This window comes from Herpailurus yagouaroundi, unplaced genomic scaffold (assembly GCF_014898765.1).
Source record: "Herpailurus yagouaroundi ecotype Mexico unplaced genomic scaffold, PumYag 161, whole genome shotgun sequence".
Classification (NCBI taxonomy): Eukaryota; Metazoa; Chordata; class Mammalia; order Carnivora; family Felidae; genus Herpailurus; species Herpailurus yagouaroundi.
The window spans coordinates 3931446-3950598 of record NW_024412402.1 but is presented as its reverse complement, the minus strand read 5'-3'; the positions used below and the strand labels follow the sequence as shown (position 1 = coordinate 3950598).

Below are 19153 nucleotides of genomic sequence, written 5' to 3'. Positions count from 1 at the left end.
TTCATTGGTCTGGGGTTTTGACTTTGATCAGTTCAGTCTTAAATCAACTTTATTCTCCAGTGCTTGGCTGACCAGCCTGTAGCTTCAAAGCCCCAGTCAAGTGAAGGCAACACAGGGTTGGGCCAGAGAGTGGAGGGTAGTTCCAGTACAATTGGGGTTCTCCCCTGAGTTGCAGAAATTGGGCTGTCCCCTTAAACATGGCGGTCCAGTGGATCAAACAAGAATTTTATTTTTTTTCTCCAGCAATTGTAGGAACGAGTCAGCGTGGTTGGAGGAGAGGCCGTGGCTTCCATAGATGCAACCTTAGCAAGGTTTTCTCCTCTTGGCCTTACACTTGTTAGCAGAAGGGCATGGAAGCTTATCGCTGTGAGAGGCCAGGGAGCAAGAAGTCGGCCCTTCTTGGCCCTCTGCACGGGGCCAGGAGGAGCAGATTTCTGCAAATCGGGCCTCACGGAGGTCCAAGACCTCAGCTTAATCTTACCTTGCCCAACGGCCAGCTTGCAGAGTCATGTATAATCCCCACCCCACTCGGTGAGAGGACGTCGCGGCAAGAGGGGAAGGGCATGGGTAGAGGAGTCGGGCCTAGAGCTGGAGACACAGTGGCCAGTTCTGAAGACATGTGACTGGGGCTGGGGAGCTGGCTGACTCTTCTTTCCATTCCTTCACTCCCAGGGGGAATGCCATCCCTCCCGAGCTTCCCGTGCTGAAGTAGAAGGAATACTGAACAGAGAACTTCTCACAATCCTCCTTGAAGAAAAGGTAGCCCGTCAAAAGGTACAAACTTCGAGTTATAAAATAATGAAGTCCTGGGGACACGGTCTACAGCGCTAAGGATACTGCATTGCAGATTTGAACGTTGCTAAGAGAGCAGTCCTTAAAAGTCCTCAAAAGTTCTCATGAGCCAGAAAAAAACTTTTTTTTGGTAACTACGCACGCTGTGGATGTTAACTAGACTTACCTGCCGTGATCGTTTTGCAATGTGTACAAATAATACCGAATCCCCAATCACTGCGTTGTATACCTGCAACCAATATAATGTTATACATCAGGTATACCTCAAACAAACAAACAAAACAAACAAATCAGAGTCTCAGTCCTCACCCTAAACCTATTGAATCATTGTAACAAGATTTCCCCTCAGGTGATTCATATGCTCATTAAACTTGAAGAAAAAAGCGGGGGGGGGGGGGGGGACAGAAAAGAAAAACATAAAGGTAACCCAATAAGCCCTTCGCAGCACAAGCTGCCAAAATCCATCAAATTCTTTGAGTGTGAGCGGTTCCCCTCCCCCACCCGTGGGTTCGGGGGTCCGTGCGGAGGAGGGGGGCTCCTGTGGTTCCTGGAGGAGTCGGGGTGCCTCCCACAGGGGGTGCTTCAGCAGACTCGCACTTGTTCCTTCTGTTTGGTCAGCACCTGTGACACATTCTTGGAATAGACTCCTTACTTCCCTCCTTTTCCCCACCCTCTTTCCCTTTCTCTCTCCTCCTTCTTTCAACTTCCTCTGCCTCCTTGGTTCTCCTTTTTTCTATCTTCCGGTCCCCAACTTTCCCCCTTCCTTTCTTCCTAGACATTGATTTTGGTCCCTCCTCCTGACACTCTCACCTCCTTAACAGAACCGTGGGCTCCCAAAGCTGGAGGCCACGTCCTGAACTTGCACCCCACCTGGCAGATGCAGAGACTTTCTAGAAGTATTTGTCAGCCTGGTTCTCAGTGAGGCTGTGTCCTTCCTGGCCAGCGCCTGTGCTGCAGAGACCACGACAGAGGCACTGCTCTCCCCTCCAAGCCTTCCTGGGCCTCCTTCTTTGGCCGTGGCTCTGCCTCTCGGGCAGCTTCAGTAGGTGCTGATAGCCTGTCTCTGCCCTGGATGGCTTGTCCTGTCTTCTACAGCCCAATGTTCCATCCACAGACCCTTGTTTCCACTGCCAAGTCCCTTTTCTGGAACCGAACAAGCAAGGTTAGAGCTCCCCTTTGCTGCGTTTCTTTATTCCCCTGATGGAAGCAATTCTTAGTGGCCAATGAAAGAACTAAAAAAGTCTGAGCCTTAAGTTTCTGACTCAGACTGTCTGAAAAAATAACACAAAGTAAAAAATGAATTTGCTGAGCTCTATCCACAGGATATTATCCACACAAACATGTATCATTATCCACACTTGAAGGGCGAAATCTTGGTGTTTCGTGAGTAAGGACTGTGCCCACCATGCAGAGATGCGTGGGGGTGGGGGCTCAGGAAGCCTTAAGGTTAAGCAGCTAATGGCAGTGGTGCCCTTGCTATGAGGCAGGCACCAAGCTAGCTGTTTCACAGACGTCCTCATGGAGTCCCCCAACAACTGTGGGAGGCAAGCAAGTGTTATTTACATGCCCATTTTTACAAAGGAGAACACTGAGGCTTAGGAAAGACTAAGTCATTTAGTGAAGGCTTCCACGCCTCGGGATTCAACTCAGAGATGACCCTGGTTGTAGCCCCTTTGTTATACTACCTCTGAAAGGAAAACCACAGTGTCGACGTTTAGAAAGGCTATAGGATTAGACAGATTATGTTTGAATTGTGGTCTTCTAACTAACTGGCGTGGGCCTTGGCTCAAACTCCGGATTTCAGTGGTCTCATCTATAAAACGGGATAACAACACGTAGCCCACTGGTTGGTTATGGGGGCCAGATGAGACAGTGGGCAGGTGGTCTTGCCGACACAAAGCAACTGGGGGGCCCCATCTAGCTGATGTCAGCAGAAACACGATTTTCTCCTGAAGTGCAGAGAACACATAAAACCCAGATAGGCACAGAAGTCTTTCCCGAAGGCTTCAAGGATGACATCTGTGCCCTTGATGATGCTCTCAGAATCCCCATTCCCTCCAAGACAGGATGGCCCTTGTCTCAGTGTCTTAGAACATTTGGAAAGGTCTTGGAGGTTCTGGGCATACCATGGGGCCTGACTTCCTGGGATGACCTCCTCGTCATCCAGAAAAATAGCATCCCACAAGTCATCCCCAGGACGAAAACCAATGTTGAAGAGGTTTTCTGAATGAGTGGGTTTTACCCCAATGATTGGTGTGCTTTGGTCACTACATGGTAGCCCGGAGAGGTTAGAGTCCTTGTCCAACGTTACAGAGCAAATGAGTAAGTGGGGGATCCAGGAATCAAACCCAGGTCCGTCTGGCCCGAGGGCTCTAAAGTCTGGGCTGTCCTGCTCTCTGAAGAGAACATGAGGTCAGTGTCTGAGAAGCTGGACTCCTACTCCCCGCCCCCGGGCGGCTGGAAGGGGACCTACAGAAATGCACGCACCTGTCCCTGCGGTTGGGTGGAGGGAACACCGAGGCCCAGGCTCCGCATGGCTGACCAGGTTGGAAGGCGCCCTCACGTCCTCCGCAGGAGAGAAAACTAGCCTTGGAAAAGGGCAGCCGAGCCCATCGTAGCTCTGCTCCTTTCTTTCGTCCCCGCAGAGCGCCGGGTGCAGAGAGGAACGCTTGGCCTTTTCATCTCCTAATTCACAAAGCCTGGCTGCCGGGCAGCGCATAGAACCCTGGGAAGGGAGCCTGAAAGAGGCCGCAGCGGGTACTTGCGGTGCGGGTGTACCTCTGCTCACGGAGCAGTGGCCCGGGTAACTTGTGGATGGTCCGGCTCCTCAAACCCAACTCAAAGGGGCTGCTGCTGGGACCGGGGCGCTCAGAGAAGGAGAGCTGGCTCAGGAGCTCCAGGGGTCACTTCTGCCACACTCATCTCCGGAGACCCTCGGTTCCCCGCCTCGGCTGCCCTGGGCCCGGACTCCAGTGAAAGTGTAGCTGGAGTCCTGGCTGTGTTTGTCTGTTTCAGGTAAAGGGCGGTGTGCAGAAAGATTTGCTGAGACCAGGGAGGTGCTCAGGCTGAGAAGGGCTTCGGCTGGAGCCATGTCCCCCATACAGGGCTGTCTTCCATGCCCCCCATTGCATGTGCTTGCCTGTCACCAGAGCAGTTTGAGGCTCACCGTGTAGGAGCAGGCTGCCGGAGAAGGAAGAAGCATTTCTGTGGCTTTCGTCAAGGCCAAAGAGCACGTAAAATGAAGACGCCAGAAAGTGAGCTCTCCCACCCGCCTGGCTCAATGCCTCAAGTGGATGTAAGAAGAATGTCCCCCAGGGAGAGCATGGCAGGAGCTTTTTTAAAGCCTGACACTGTGTTCCCAACCACTGACCAGTCCCTTTGCAGCAAGAAGAAAACAGAAGGAGCCACACACAGAAAACGTCATAGAATATGAGAATTTCCATGTGATGCCAGACCTGTGATCTCTCCAGGTCAGAATTCGCTGATAATAGTGATGAACACGGGAGGTGGGGGGAGGATGTTCACTATTGGCCAAGACCCATGCTTTTAACGAATTTTAAAACAATGTCATTCAATAACCTCATGAGGTTGGAAGAGCTACCAAAAGTGGGGTTTTGTGTTTGTCCCGTAAAGAGTCCTCAAAAATTAGGCACACCCTTTTACCTCTTGCTCTGACCCTCAACCAGCTCTTTTTCAGTAGCACATTGTTGACTCTTAACAAACTTATGTGCAATAAAGATTGTTGGACTAAGAAAGTCCACTGCCTTCCCTACTGAAAGATGGCAGTGTCCTTGGGCAGGGTACTTTGCTACTCTGGACTCAGTTTCCTCGCCTGTGGAAAGAGGGTTGATCGGACAAAACCACTGTTCAACCCTGGCTGTGTATTGGGATCTTCTGAGGGAGTTTAAAAAAAATACTAAGGCTTATTCATAGAAACCTCCATACACCCGCGATACATGAATACATGCCTGAAGAAAATAGTGAAGACTGAGCAAGATCCATGGTCTAGTTAGCTCCAGATAGAGGGTGTGCATTGTTTTGTAACTACAATTTCAAAATAAGGAGTTGAAAAAATCCTAATGCCCAAAGGGATTGTGATTCATTGGTGTGGGGTTTGGACGTCAGAGTTTTTTACAACCTCGTCAGGTGATGGTAACGTTCAGCCAAGGGTTGAGAACTACTGAACTAGGTGATCTCCGTGTCCCTTTCCAGCCCTAAAATATTATCAGCCCAATTAATCTCGACCCCTCTTGAAACTATTTAAATGTTCAACTTGTAGGGGTAATTTTTTTTAAATGCATTACCTGCTATGTGAAAACTTTTCTTTTTTATTTGTCCTAAAGTTACCCCTTATTTGATGGACCCAAGCTCTTGCCTGCTTCACTTGCAGGCATTGTTATCCTCTGGCCATATCTTGGAGCGGCTGCTTCTCAACTGATCCCTTCCCGGGATTCCCGCTGCTGGTGGGGCCACCGCACGGGCTGCAGACAGCTTCCAGTTTGCCCTGGACCACAAGTTCCTGCAGCTGGTGCCACCAGCACTGCTCAGGTCTCGGCAGAGAGGGCGAATGCTTCCCTTTAAAGTGCCTTCACTTTATCCTCTGTACCTCTACTCAAAGCTCTATGGGGAACCAGATGTCCTGAACAGCTGGGGTTACTATAGGAATTGTAATGTGGCAGGGTGCATCTTCAAGCAATGCTGAATGGGACTGTGCTCCCACAGTCTGAAAGGAAATGTCCCCCAAATTGGACCTCTCACAGGAAGCCCACTTGAGGATGCTCCCCAATTCTTTAAAAAAATTTTTTTTGATGTTTATTTAGTTTTGAGAGAGAGACAGAGAGACAGAGTGTGGCAGGGAGAGACAGAGAGAGAGACACACACCCAGGATCCGAAGCAGGGTCGGGCTCCCAGCTGTCAGCACAGAGTCCGATGTGGGTCTTGAACTCACGAACCGTGAGATCATGACCTGAGCCAAAGTCAGACGCTTAACCGACCGAGCCACCCAGCTGCCCCAGATGCTCCCCAATTCTTAATCTGGATCCTCTGTCCTCTGATGGGTCCTCCTCTCAGAAAATGCCTCCTTCTTTGCACAACCACAATGAAATTCTTACCTTAGCTCCCCTTTAGGGTGACTGTCACCTAGCCACAAATTGGTCTCTCCCTAGGATTCACCACTTGCCCTCATCAGGACAATCCTAGGACTTGAGTAACCATAGCAGTGCTCCTCTTGAAATCTGGTTGATCCAACCAAGAATTGCACAGGAGGGGAGGGACATGGTGGCCTCGAAGCTGGGAGGGAACTGGGTGCTCCAGATCCATTCCTGACAGGCTAAGGGTAGATGTCTCCTCTTTCCTATCCAGATGGCAATGAATGGTTCTCTCTCTCTCTCTCTCTCTCTCTCTCTCTCTCACACACACACACACACACACACACACACACACACTCTTCTACATTTGCCAAGGACCAGCAGCGTGTTCTCTATCCATTTAATTTAAGCAAGAAAAACTATTTTCTAAGTGGATGCTGATTCCTGCCCTCAATGCATTTGATGCTTAATTATAACACAAAACTGTGTCCTCTCAGATTTTTTCATCCTTCCAACTCCTAAGTCTTGCCCAGAGGCCTATTGGAACCTAAGACATGGGGCCACTTATGCTACCTTTTAAGGCACAAATCCACGTGGCTCTGAAGACCAGAGCTAAAATCCCAGCTCCAAGACCTTGAGGTACCCCAAAGACCAAATCTCCTTCAGGCAGGGCATCTCTGTACCTTCATCTGTAAGGGCAGGGGAGGCAGGACAAGAGTCAATTAATTTTTTGAGAAGCCCTTCCGGACGTTGTGCTGGGGTTATTTAGGGTTTGAGGATTTGGAAATGGTGGTGAGTCCATATTTATTTTAATCCATATTGTTCACAACTTTGACTGGCTTTGATTCCGTACTGAATATATGATTTTTAAAACCATTTCTGGGGTGCCTGGGTGGCTCAGTCGGTTAAGCGGCCGACTTCGGCTCAGGTCATGATCTCGCGGTCCGTGAGTTCGAGCCCCGCGTCGGGCTCTGTGCTCACAGCTCAGAGCCTGGAGCCTGTTTCAGATCTGTGTCTCCCTCTCTCTCACCCTCCCCCGTTCATGCTCTGTCTCTCTCTGTCTCAAAAATAAATAAACGTTAAGGGGCGCCTGGGTGGTGCAGTCGGTTAAGCGTCCGACTTCAGCCAGGTCACGATCTCGCGGTCCGTGAGTTCGAGCCCCGCATCAGGCTCTGGGCTGATGGCTCAGAGCCTGGAGCCTGTTTCCGATTCTGTGTCTTCCTCTCTCTCTGCCCCTCCCCCGTTCGTGCTCTGTCTCTCTCTGTCCCAAAAATAAATAAACGTTGAAAAAAATTAAAAATAAAAAAAAAATAAATAAACGTTAAAAAAAATTTTTTTTAAATAAAACCATTTCCTATCAAAAGGTAGCACCCCCTTCACCCCCTCCTCACCATCCCCTCTTCTCTATGTGTCGCTCCCTGACATCCACTTGTAGCTCAGGCCAGCTGCCAGGATGTCACCACGCTGGTCCATCGCTTGAGGCAATAATTACCAAATGGTCACTGCCTTCAACTTTGTCTCAGGCTCCAAGGGTTGACCCCAAATTTAAGTTTCCCAAGAATTTGAAAATTAGTCTATGCCTACTCTCCCTGAACTTCTCCCCGTTTTTATGTTTTTGAAGTCACATATCCTCTTACCTGTCGACCGCATTTTGAGGGCACATAGTCAACCATGCACACAGTAAGTGCTTAATTAATATTTTGTTGGATTAATTGAATGGTTCTGAATAACAAAATTATTCACTCAGTGACCCTCCCATTTATAATCTTATTAAACGCCTCTGTGGTGTGAGGAGAGGGGTACAGATGTACATACAAGAGATCCAGTTCCAAACAGATGATTCCTCCAGGTATAATGCATGGAAAGTATGCAAAGGGCATTGGATGTTCAGACCTCCTGGGTTGGAGAACTCCTCCTGATGACGGGTTGCGTGACCTTGGACAGGCTAACTCACCTCTCCAAGCTGCACTTCCATTGCTGATAAAAACAAGGACAGTGATAGGATCTGTCTTGTGTTGTTGTTTAAGATTAAATAAAATGAATGCCCACAGCACTGGATCATAGGAAGGGCTTAATACATATAAACTATCATTGTGCTGCTAGGTCCCAGAGGGGAACAATTTGGCCATTGAATATGTGAATGTTTTCAAGTGTAGACAGAGGACCGTCTATATCAGATTCCACTTGGGTCCACTTAAAACATGAAGATCCCTGGGTCCTACCACAGATGTACTGAATCGTGCTTTCTCACGCTGAGACACAGGCTTCTGGATTTTATGCGGCTTCCCAGGCATCTGCAGAGGAGAGGCACTCCAGCTTGTCCCCGTGGTGCGGGCAGATGTTTTACCTGCCACTCTAGGGCTCCTGAGATGTTCTGTGTGAGCTGTCCTGCTTAAGAGACCAGGTGGGCAGTGTTCATCCGCTTCTTCGTGTGCCAGGTGACCGGTTGGCCCCAATTTCTGGAAAGATCTTAAAGGCCAGTTTAAGGTGGGGTCATTCATTGTGATGCATAGCAGCTCTGTTGGCCCATGTTTCACATTCTTTATTTGTAATCTCTTTCTAGACTAGATGTAGGCAAACGTGAAGGGACATATGAAGAAAGAATAAGAAGCAAGAGGAGAGGCGAATGCTGTTCGCAAAGCAACAGACACAGAAGGCACAGGCTAGAAGCAGAGAATGAAAAGAAAGAAGAGAATGACATCAAGAAGAGGATATTTTGGTGTGGCCAAACCAAACCACTGGCCATCTTTGGGTTCTCTGCTCTTTGTCCCTTGGGGGCGGCAGGGGTGAAGTGGGGTGGATCGTAGGCAGGGGCTTTACAGCGTCAGAGCAGATGTTTGTTAACAACAGGCCAGTGTCAGTTCAGTGTGAAACTGTTAAAAAATTTAGTTTTATTGGCATCTCAGAAAGGCAGCAATTGTTCTATTTCCCTGGCACAACGCTCCCATGAGGCAGGTTGCAACTTGCCGTGTTTGCCCAAGCCTTAGCGGAGTGCCCAGGGAGGCGACGACTAGGCACGTCATTTTGAAAGCCTATCTGCCTCCCGATAGAAAAAGGCCCCCTGAGGTGGGGGTTTGTCAGCTTCTTCTCCTCAGTCCCCAGAGGAGGGGCCTCCAGCAGCTCTTGTGCTTGGCACCTTTATGATCTGTGGACAGTCAGCCCTTCTGGAGAGCTCTGACTAGCTGTGGGGAGGCACACCTGTGCTTATATGAGGAAGTCGAGGTTAACGGGGGACGATTTCACAGGTTCCCGAGCAGCCTTTCACAAACGACGGCTCAAACTCTTTACCACCGGAGAGTGCGTAAAAAGCACAGCTTTGGTGCTCTTCAGACCCAAGCCTGGGTGCTCCCTGGCTGGGTGACGTTGGGTAGGTGACGTGACTTCTCTGACTCTCAGCCTGTTCATTCTGCTATCAGTATTGCCGTGAAGATTGAGAGGATGTGTGAGGAAACCCTCAGGCAATGCTGGCACACAGAAAGGGTTTGCAAAATGGTAGCCGTGGCCACTGCCAATGGTATGAATGTCGGTGCCATTGTGCAGAAACTTGGGACGTGGAAAACGCCCCTCCAGGCTTCATTGCAGGGATTAAGTCCTGTGATTTAATGCCCTCAGTGAACAGGATTGAACAGCAGAGTGTAGCATAGGTAGCTTAAGCAACTGCCCTTCACCTCGAAGGATGGTTGGGCTTGTTCAAGTAGATTAATCAGAGGAAGTCGACTCTGAAATTCAGTTGTAAACAACCTGGTCAATCCTATCAACCAATGTGTAGAAACAAATGGCACAATGCGTATTTAAGGACTTAATGAAGACATTTGGAAATAGAAGATAACGACGACTTCCAAGCTTTGTGGTACATCAACAGCATGGCGGCTCTCAGGAGAAAAAAGACCAAGTATTTGCCCTTAAAGTTTACAAAACAACACTTTGGGAATGAAGAATTATCTACAGGTTAATATTGCTGTAGGTAAGATGTGCCTTTTGGGCATATTAACATTTCATTGACGAATGTTGGATAGGAGAAGCTAATGATTCATAAATGTCTTTCTCTGATGTTGCCTTAAGACGTACACCCTCATTTGGAGGTGAGGCTGCCCCTCCTTTTCAACCACCACAGCTGTGTCTACCCTCCACCCCCAAGGGAGCCAAGGCATCTGGCCACATTAAAATAATTTTAGGGGCACCTGGGTGGCTCAGTTGGTTAGGCGTCCAACTCTTGGTTTTGGCTCAGGTCATGATCTTGTGGTTTCATAAGTTTGAGCCCTGCGAGGGGCTCTGTGCTGGCACCAAGGAGCCTGCTTGGGATTCTCTGTCTTCCTCTCTCTCTGCCTCTCCCCTGCTGGCACTTTGTCTCTCTCAAAATAAAATAAAATAAAATAAAATAAAATAATTTTAAATTCATGAATAAGCGAGCTCAAACTTTTGAAGACTAATTGGTGATTTACCAGAATTAATTGTTATTATTCAAACCAACTGGAAACTGCTACTGGAGAATTAAAAGTATGTAAGCCAATTTTTAAGAATACAAAATTTATTAGTAAAAAAAAATTAGAATTTGTTCATTACATAGAAAAGTAACACAGCTGAACATTCCCTACAAAAATGTTAACTATAAGCACATAGAATAGGAGTGACACAGTGATCAGGTCTGAGGACTTCATATTAATGCCTCGTGAGCATCGGAAAATCGAAAATGGTGACATGCAAACTGGGCTTGTGACGTTTTGTCAATGTGTTGGATATTTCGAGTTGTCATTTGGGGCGGCCGAAAAACAGATATAGGTATGCCATGTTCTGAATTACCATAACTGCCATTAACTATAGCAGATGTCACAGTTTGTCCCCCTCTTATAGAAATCGCTGGTGGCCGCTGCAGAGGGGGCAAAGTTCACGTAGTCTGAGCTGGGGTAGGAAAAGTACTCCGATGCCCTGATGGGGTCCAAGTGTTCTGCCTCACACGACGCACAGTAGCAGACGGAGGTGCCGGCCGAGGAGAAGCAGTCATACTGGGCGTCCGGGGGCAGGTGGGCATAGGAGTAGTCTTCGGAGGGGAAGCCACAGTTCCTGGTGTCCAGAGAAGGGGGAGAATTGTAATTCTCTGGAGCATATGACGGTAGCTGAGCCGGCGAGTAACTGTAGTCTAAGGAACCGGAGAGAGTGGAGGAATCAGAAGGCGATCCCGGGGTCTAGAGAAAACCAAGGAACAAAGAGCTTGATACTTTAGACGGGATTAAAAGAGCTGCACGGAGTGGATTTATTAACTCAGAGTAAGAACACTGGGGGAAAGAAATACAACACAACAGAACACCCAACCCAACCCAAGTGTGCAGAAGTAATTTAATTTGCAGACTGCATGAGTTCACGACACCTTATTCTGTATTTGCCTATTTCTTCCCCAACAATAAATTGCCTTGCTTCACTGGCCTCCTTTGTTGTGAACCATACTTTAGAGGATGCTTTGTTCTTAAACCACAAAATCCCATTGTGCGTCAAGTCACCTGCACGTCAAATCTTGCCGTGTGCTCCAATATAAGCCGCAGGTGGCACCTGGGATGTTCCTCCACACCCTTGACTGTGGACAGACAAGTGAGCGTGCACAGGCAGAAGTGAGATCTTCAACAAGCCAGTGTCTGGGAGACTCCAAGACGTGACTCATAGTCACTACAGTCTTGTCCCCAGAGGAGAAAGATACCTTCTGCTTTCTCATAAGCAGGGCTACAGTTATTACTGAGAAAGCCTTCTTTGGAAGCCAGAAGTGAACTGGATGACTGGGGCCCTGTGTGCATATTCCTTGGAGTTAATTTCCTAGACCCTGAAAATTTAGTCTGCTACATTTTGACAAACCAAAAGAAAAAAAGTATTTGCATTAAAAAAAAAAACAACCTTGCTTTTTATGGTTTTAAAAAACTATATGAGTATCTAAAAGACATCTCAAACAATTGGTATCTATTAATGGCAACCTTACTCCACTGTAAATGGTACCATATTTTCCAACAGAAGAATAGACTGTCCAAATTCTTGGAAGGATTAAGGCTTCTTTTTCACCAGCCATCTCAGACCTAAATGAGTTCTTGTGCCTACACCAGACCAAAACAGGCACTTAGGAGAGCCAATTCAGTGCCAAAAATGAAACAAAAACCCGTTACTGGAATGAATGCCAGTTTCGTACTGTGTAGACGCAGCCTTAATTCCATTTTCAAGAACTCAAAATCAAAAATCCAAGGACTGCTGTTTAAATCAATGATTTCCAATTAATAGATGTCTTAACTACAGTTTTTAAACATTAAATGAACACTGTCAGGAAACCTCTTTTTATTGCCACCCACCACTTACTTGGGCATGGCCAACTTGGGAAATCACGATTCTGCGTGTATCCAAAGCTTTGCCCCCTGCGATGTGTGGTTATTTTGACCCCCACTGAATTTTAACTGGTTCTCTGCTTGTTTCCTGGATGATTTCCTTGTTGATAGTGTGATTTCTCACGAGATGATGCAAACTCTCTTACAAAGCATTACCACCCCAGAGTGAGCAACAGTCAGGTTTTGTAAAGAACCGAGATAAATTACCAGGCTCTGGCTAACGCAGAAAGGGGCGGCTTGGAAGCTGTCAGGGAAATAGTGTGGAGCACTTTGCGCGGAAGTGAGCGAAGGGTCCAGGTGTGTCTCTGTCTGAAGGTAGGAATCAAAGATCTGGTTGAGGCAGCTTGTGTTTTCCTCACAAGAAACACAACTGGAAAATTCTCGGGGTTGAAAATAACTGGGTGTGGAAGAAACCGGTTCAGGCTCAAAACACAGCCCTAGAAGAGAAAGGAATACGCTTTTTGTTGTTGTTGTTGTTGTTGTTGTTGTTTAAAAATCGCCCTTACAACTTTGAATAGAATTCTCTCCTATATTCTGAATATTTATCATGTCTGGGGGGAGGGGCAGGGGGATTTAAGAAGTTCTAGAAAAGTAAATAGGCAGGCAATTTGGATTTTTTTTTTAGTTGCCTTAGTGAATTCAAATCCCAATGGAATAAATCTGGTTAATTATGTGGAAAGAGGCTGTAAATGTGGCCAGGGCACAAAATAAAACAATGACAATCCAACCTGAGTCCAACTGTCATAGTCAAATAATGGCTCAAGGCTCTACTTTCTTGGACTATAAGGCATCAACATCCCATTTGCAGTTCAAGTAAACCTCACCTCTCAGAAGTAACATACAGAATTGCATGAGGCTTTAAGAAAACTTCTGATGCCACGGGAAACAATTCTCTTGATTTTGTGTTGCTGCCTTTCTAAACTTTCACACTTATTCAGTAACTTAAATTTTGAGGAGTGATACAAATAGCCATGCAAATAATACAAACAGATACCAAGAACGTAAAGTGAATTAGTGGTATTTGTTACGAGTTACAAAAAGCAAAAATATTTTCTTAGTAGCCATGTTGACGCGATAACAGAATTAAAATAAGTTGTCAGCTACCAAACAAGAATAATTCTGAGAACAGGGCTCCTCTTCCGTTTTTTTTTTTTTTTTATTAATAGGCTCGGTTTCTGATTGCAATCTTTCAATGCTCAAGGAAGATAGGTTTAGACTGTGTTCACCAGAGGACAACAGAACCCTGGATTTTTGGAAGTCTCACGGTTCCTTCAGGCTAAGCTACAGTGGCACCTTCAGTAGGGTGCTAGCTGTTGGATGGCATAGGTAGTGCAGTTACTCGTATTGGGCTGAGAAAGCATATTCTGGAACCTGAGGGGGTCCTGCATTCAGCAGTACACTGAAAAGGATAACAGGTTCCTGAAAACAATGCTGATCTGTTAGTCAAGTTTAGTTCCTTGGAGATTGAAGGAGCCGGAATAAAGGTGGAGATAGACTCTTGGGACAGAGCAGGAAGCAGAGAATAGACGTCTCAGAAATGAGGACAAAACCGTGCCCTTGTTCCCTTGCCGGGCTTGCATCTGGAGGCACGATGCGATTGGTCGGATTCCAATTAAATGGTGGTGCCTCTCTTAACCCCTGAATCAAGCACCTGAAAGGCTTTTGAGAGGGACTTTTGGGAGAGGTTTTGAGGGAACCGCAATGCTGGCTGTACTGACCTGCAGGAGATGGCAGGACTTGGTCTGAAAGGCGGACGCTGTTGCCTCCGGACGGCTGCCAAAGCAAGAACGTGACCACAGAGCAGAGTGAAATCAAAGCGCTATGAGGGGAGAGCTAAGACATTGTCACATGAACTTTGTTGCCTTCTCCTCTAAGGTAAGCCAGATTCTTTCTTCTAGAAGACAGTGGCTGTCGTTACGTATGACCAACGTTACATTTTATTTAGACTCAGTTTTTGTTTGCTTTTTTTTTAATATCAGATTCTCCCACTTGCATTTTAAAGGTTAATTTCAGTAAAAGTGAATGTAAATGATTTTCATATTACAGAGAAATGGAACAGTTTGAGACTGCTCGGCAAAGAGCTTTTCTATTAAACTATTTAATTTAAAATGAGTAAGACCTAACCTTATTTAGCCCCAACTATCTATGACTTCATCCATCATCTTCTTCAAAATTTTCATATATTCTCTGGCTGCTTAGCCTTAGGAGTTTTGTGGTTTTTTTCCCCCCCAAAGCACGCAATTCCTAACTTTGCTCATCCTGGGTTAGCTGAAAATATTCCCATGTGCTTACTAGCTATGAAATAGTAAAACAGAAAATATTTTTCTTAAATCTGTAGTCAGTGAGCTGAAGCCTATCTGCCCTCTAGGTCATGGTCAGTAAGTATTTAAACTCTTTGTATGTTCTGTACTCCTTTCTGTAAGAATTGCTTTTTTCACGACTATATCTAAATGCTTGAAGTTTATGAGATTATTGCTTTTGAACGGATCATTGTATTGAGCAATGTAGGATTTTCTTTTCCTTTCTTTTTCTCTTTCTTTTTCTCTTTCTTTCTTTCTTTCTTTCTTTCTTTTTTTCTTTTCTTTTTTTTTTTTTTAAGGTTTCAGATGGCGGCTTTAAAGTTTAAAGGGACCAGCATTGCTCTGTGATTCTGCACTGGGAAGCCTCGCTCACCACACCTCTCTCTCGGATTACAGGGTATACTTACTCCCATGCACCATGTCACCCAGAGACTGCACGCTCAGCCACCGCTGAAACAGGAGGTGGTGTTAATTTTGAAAATGATCCATGCTGTAATGTCACGAACCAGGAAGCTGGACTCCTTCACTAGCTCTTTATGCAAATATTTGACTGCAGCTTGAGCTGAAGGACTTGGAAGGAGTGGGTTTTAAAAAATCTGCTTCATTGTGGAGCTCTCCTTAACCCCTTTCCTCCCCAGGAATGGGAACGGTCTGTTTGTCCGCCTGCCCACATTATCTCCCTCAGGTATGTTTACAATCTCCTATTTGATGTTATCTTTCTGGTCATGGGTTCCCTTTCTACTTTGCTCCAGGAATACAAAGACAGACACCGTTCTCTTCAATTTCAAACAGCACAAAAAGCCACAATCTACAATTTATGAAAACACATCGAGGCTGTTTAAAAAAAAAGTTAATGGTTGAAAAGGGTAAAATATCTCTTTTGATAAATACTAACTCAAGTTTCCCTTTCTCCTAAAGGTAAAAGGTGTGTGTGTGTGTGTGTGTGTGTGTGTAGGGTTGTTTGTAAACTGACCTGGCCGAAATAAGTTTTTTTTTTTTTAAATCCAGTTTAGAAATCTGGCATAAATACACTTCCCCTGGCACCTTGTTTGTGACCTGACATCTGCCTCAATCTATAACTTCCATTCACGATTGCTTTCTTAAAATGTCAAACTGTGGCTACTATTCTGACTTTATAACAAATTAAGATACATTTCTTCCTGCTTTGTATATTTGATAAAATTAACTCCGTGCTTGGCTCGAAGCTTCCCGGAGGCGTCCTTTCACTGGAGATCATCTCTGCTAAACTAAAGGGTCTACACCGGGAAGCAGGCACACTCTGTCCCCTGGGTACACCCTCACAGCTTTCCTAGAATCCCAGATCCTCCCGCTGGCTCCCAGTGAGGGCTTTTACATCTGGCACTCATAATGAAATCATCTGTGTGCTACTTCTCCGTGCCCGTGAGGGCATGGGTCGATATACTCTTCCAGGAAGTGAAGGAGAGCAGGCTTCGCTGTGCATGTTCCTGCAAGGCAGTGGTTCAGAAGTACGGCTTTATTATTTCTCAGGGGTGGTGGCGGTGATTCAGAAAAACTTAGACAAATCAAACAGCTCCAGGAAACAGGTACTGGTCAGATACACAAGCGAAATGTTCTACCCTTGCTTTCATTCCCGCAATCAGCTAACAGGGGCACAGTAGCCAAACCGGCCTGTAAGAGGCCAGCCGCAATAAAAGCACCGTGCCGAAAGGGGGTTTCTCTGGGTGCATCGAAGCAGAATTCTACCATGCCCCCCACACTCCTTAATGAAAGCTTATATTTTGTGGTGAACATCCTGATGAGTTTCTTTTTCTTTCACAACCAGAAGCATTTCCCAGTTCCCGTGTTCCTGTTTTTGTTAATTTTATAACCATCTCTGAACTGAAGGAATCGAGAGCTGAGGGTACCAGATTCCTGCTCAGCGCAGCTGGACATGTGGAAGGGTGAATTTAGGGAGCCAGTAGGTGGGAAGGTTTTTTGCTTTTTATATGGAGAGTACGAAGACATTGGTCCTGTTTTTTAGCTCTGCCCGTAGTAACTGTACGACTCTGAACATTAGCTGTAACAGAGGCATGCAGATCCTGATTTATTTACCCCACCTGGTTGTTACAAGAACTAAATGAAATAATGAGTGCGCAAAAGTGCTTTCTTTTTAACCACTGTAGCCCGCCCCCCCCACCCCCGCGCCCCGCCGCAAATGGAAGGAAGCTTCATTGTGTTAGCTAAAATCCTGTACGTGGAGGTACTAACCTCTCCAGTAAATGTAAATTTTGCTGTGCAGGTTGTATCACGGCAGGCCCACACCTGAACTCTAAACTCTAAGCAAAGGGAGTGAATGGACATTACTGGATGGCCGGCTTTCAATTCTTGGCTATAACTTTATTTTAGTTGCTTTTTGCAAATAATAGTAACGACAGCTAACATTTATCGAGCACTTGCTAAATGAACATACTCTTTCATTTCAAATAAAGTGCTTTATTATATGCTTTATAACTCATTCAGCCCTCATAAAATTCTATTATCTCCGGCTTAAAGATCTGCTCAAGGATACGCTTGCACCACGGAGGAGCTGAGATCTGAACCCAGCCTACTGGTTCTAGAACCCATGCTCATCACTTCCATATCGCTTGCCTCTTCCCACAAAGGGCCATTTCAGGAAGTCGTGCATTGCACACAAAGAGCACCAGGCTCAAAAAGCATCGTGGGGAGGATGCCAAAAAGCTGGGGACGGGACCAACCCTAACACTGACAATGTGGGCCCATCTGTCATATCCCACATGCACACCCAAAGCAACCCACAAGCGAACTGTATGACCAAGGGCTGTCAGCAATGAATGGCCCTATGGTGGAGGATAACCCCACCTAATTTATTTGGTTCTGCTGCTGCCCTGAGCACTCCTAGCAATACTATCTGCTTTGGAAAGTATATAAAGTGGCTGGGTACCCTTACGCCTGCCTCATATCACCTCATGATAACCTGGAACTGCTTAAGGATTTACTACATATTAAGGAGGAGGTTCTATACCCCAAGCTGTCTCTTCTGCAGATACATGGCCCGTTTGTGCTGGGAACTTTCTGTGCCTGGTGATTTACAGATAAATGACCTTAGAAGCTGGGTTTCGTAACACTGGGAAGCAGGGGGCATGTCCACAGAGATTCTCTCCTTGAAGGGCTCCCTAGATGAAATGAGTTTCTGGGAGAGATTTTCTCTCCATGTGTGAGGGCACATACAACTGTCTTCCTACCCGAATAACCACCTACTTACCTGCTGGCTGCTACTCGCCCTGCACCAGGTCAACAAGCCCTTTGTATTCAACTGTGGTCAGTGAGGGATGGGCTCCCCTGAAGTCCTGAACCCCACGACATGCCCCAGCTGTGTGTTGTGGCTTCCTGTGCTGAGCTGGGAAGAAGCTGGGCACAGAAGTTATAAAGGCAGCTTTGGAAGGCCAGGTCTGGGGTTGGTGGCCGAGCTTAGGATGGCCTCCCACATCTTTCCAGACACACGGTTAAGTGAGGCCGAGCACTAGGTGGGGAGTAGGTGAGGGGTGATGCTTACGGTTCCCCCGGAGGCTGCCTGGTGCGCCCTTCTCTGCTGCAGCAACTCCTTCACCGTTATCTTCACCCGGACACCTTGATACACCTTCGGTTTTTCTGGGGAAAGGCGACTGAGTCAGTGGTCAAATGTGAGGTTTGGGTGTAGACAGGGGTCGGGGGCAGGGGGTCGTAGACTATGACACCGGAGGCCAGGTTTCTAGGTTCCAAGAATGCAAAGAGAATGCTACAAGACAGGTGGGAAGGGACCCCAAAAGTCTCCGACCTGAGAGGATGAGGAGGAGCTGGGCAGGTTTCGGGGTCCCCAGTGGAAACAGAATCTATGGGAATCTGTGGGGCCACCCACGCCAGGCTGGGCCCTATCCCTAGGCCAGTAGCACACAGGTGTTTCTGCTCAGGAATGCGGACAGCAGTCTAGGGAAGCTCACCACCTTGGCTAAAATAGGGGGACCTCGGGCTCTGGGCCCAGCCTGCCGCCGGGGAGAGCGTATTGCCGGCCTGGGAGGGGCCCGATGGCCAGAGCAGGGACGGCTGCTCTGATCTGGAGCCGGGGACCCAGCCCACTCCACTGTGATGCTGTGCGGAGGCTCTGAGTCCCTATCTTCTCCATCAGGCCAAACGCGGCTTCTGGGGAGGCCCCGACCCCTCGTGCCCTTGGTCTGGAAGCCAGCCCCGGGGCGAGCGGCGGGCAGGGGGCGGGGGGGGGGGGAGTGTGGGGTGGTGGAGAGAGCTGTCCTCGGGCTGCTGAGGGACCTGCTCCACCGACCTCAGTAAAGGGCCCAGGCCCGGAGCACTAACCCCCTCCCGTCTTTTTCTTCGGCCTGGTCTCCCTCGCCCCTTTCTCCGCCTTTCCCGCTCGCCATCCTCTCCCCCTCCCTCCTTCGGCCCCCGCTCCGGCTCTCCCTTCCTCCCGTCGCTCCCCACCCCCTCCCTTTCGGGTGCAGGCGTTTCCCGGCGGCGCACTGGGCCTCCGGCCTCGCCGAGCGAGGCTCCCGGGGGTGGCGCGGCCCGCCGGGAGTCAGCCCCGCGGAAGGGCCGCGCTCGGGGCCGGCGGGGCCCGGCCGGACTGCGCGGCCGGCGGGGAGGC

General features: G+C 47.7%; 1 protein-coding gene and 1 long non-coding RNA gene across 3 annotated transcripts in view; one reads left to right on the top strand and one right to left on the bottom strand.

Annotated features, from left to right (window-relative positions):
- Window positions 1-10386: 10386 nt before the first annotated feature.
- POU2AF3 (POU class 2 homeobox associating factor 3) overlaps window positions 10387-19153 on the bottom strand; it is a 9666-nt gene continuing 899 nt past the window's right edge. The window contains exons 2-5 of one of the 2 annotated variants that reach the window (XM_040482933.1): window positions 18071-18165; window positions 13954-14008; window positions 12443-12672; window positions 10387-11062 (exon numbers count right to left, since the gene is read on the bottom strand). In XM_040482933.1, coding sequence (XP_040338867.1) covers window positions 10691-11062; window positions 12443-12672; window positions 13954-14008; window positions 18071-18165 — 752 coding nt within the window. In that variant the 3' untranslated portion in view covers window positions 10387-10690. Of the gene's footprint in view, window positions 11063-12442; window positions 12673-13953; window positions 14009-14942; window positions 16696-18070; window positions 18166-19153 lie in introns of those variants that run through there. The other variant, XM_040482934.1, reaches the window with a different exon arrangement.
- Window positions 14000-19153, top strand: part of LOC121035363 (uncharacterized) — an 11847-nt gene continuing 6693 nt past the window's right edge. The window contains exon 1 of the long non-coding RNA XR_005792848.1: window positions 14000-14110. This is a non-coding gene — a long non-coding RNA (uncharacterized LOC121035363). The remainder of the gene's footprint in view (window positions 14111-19153) is intronic.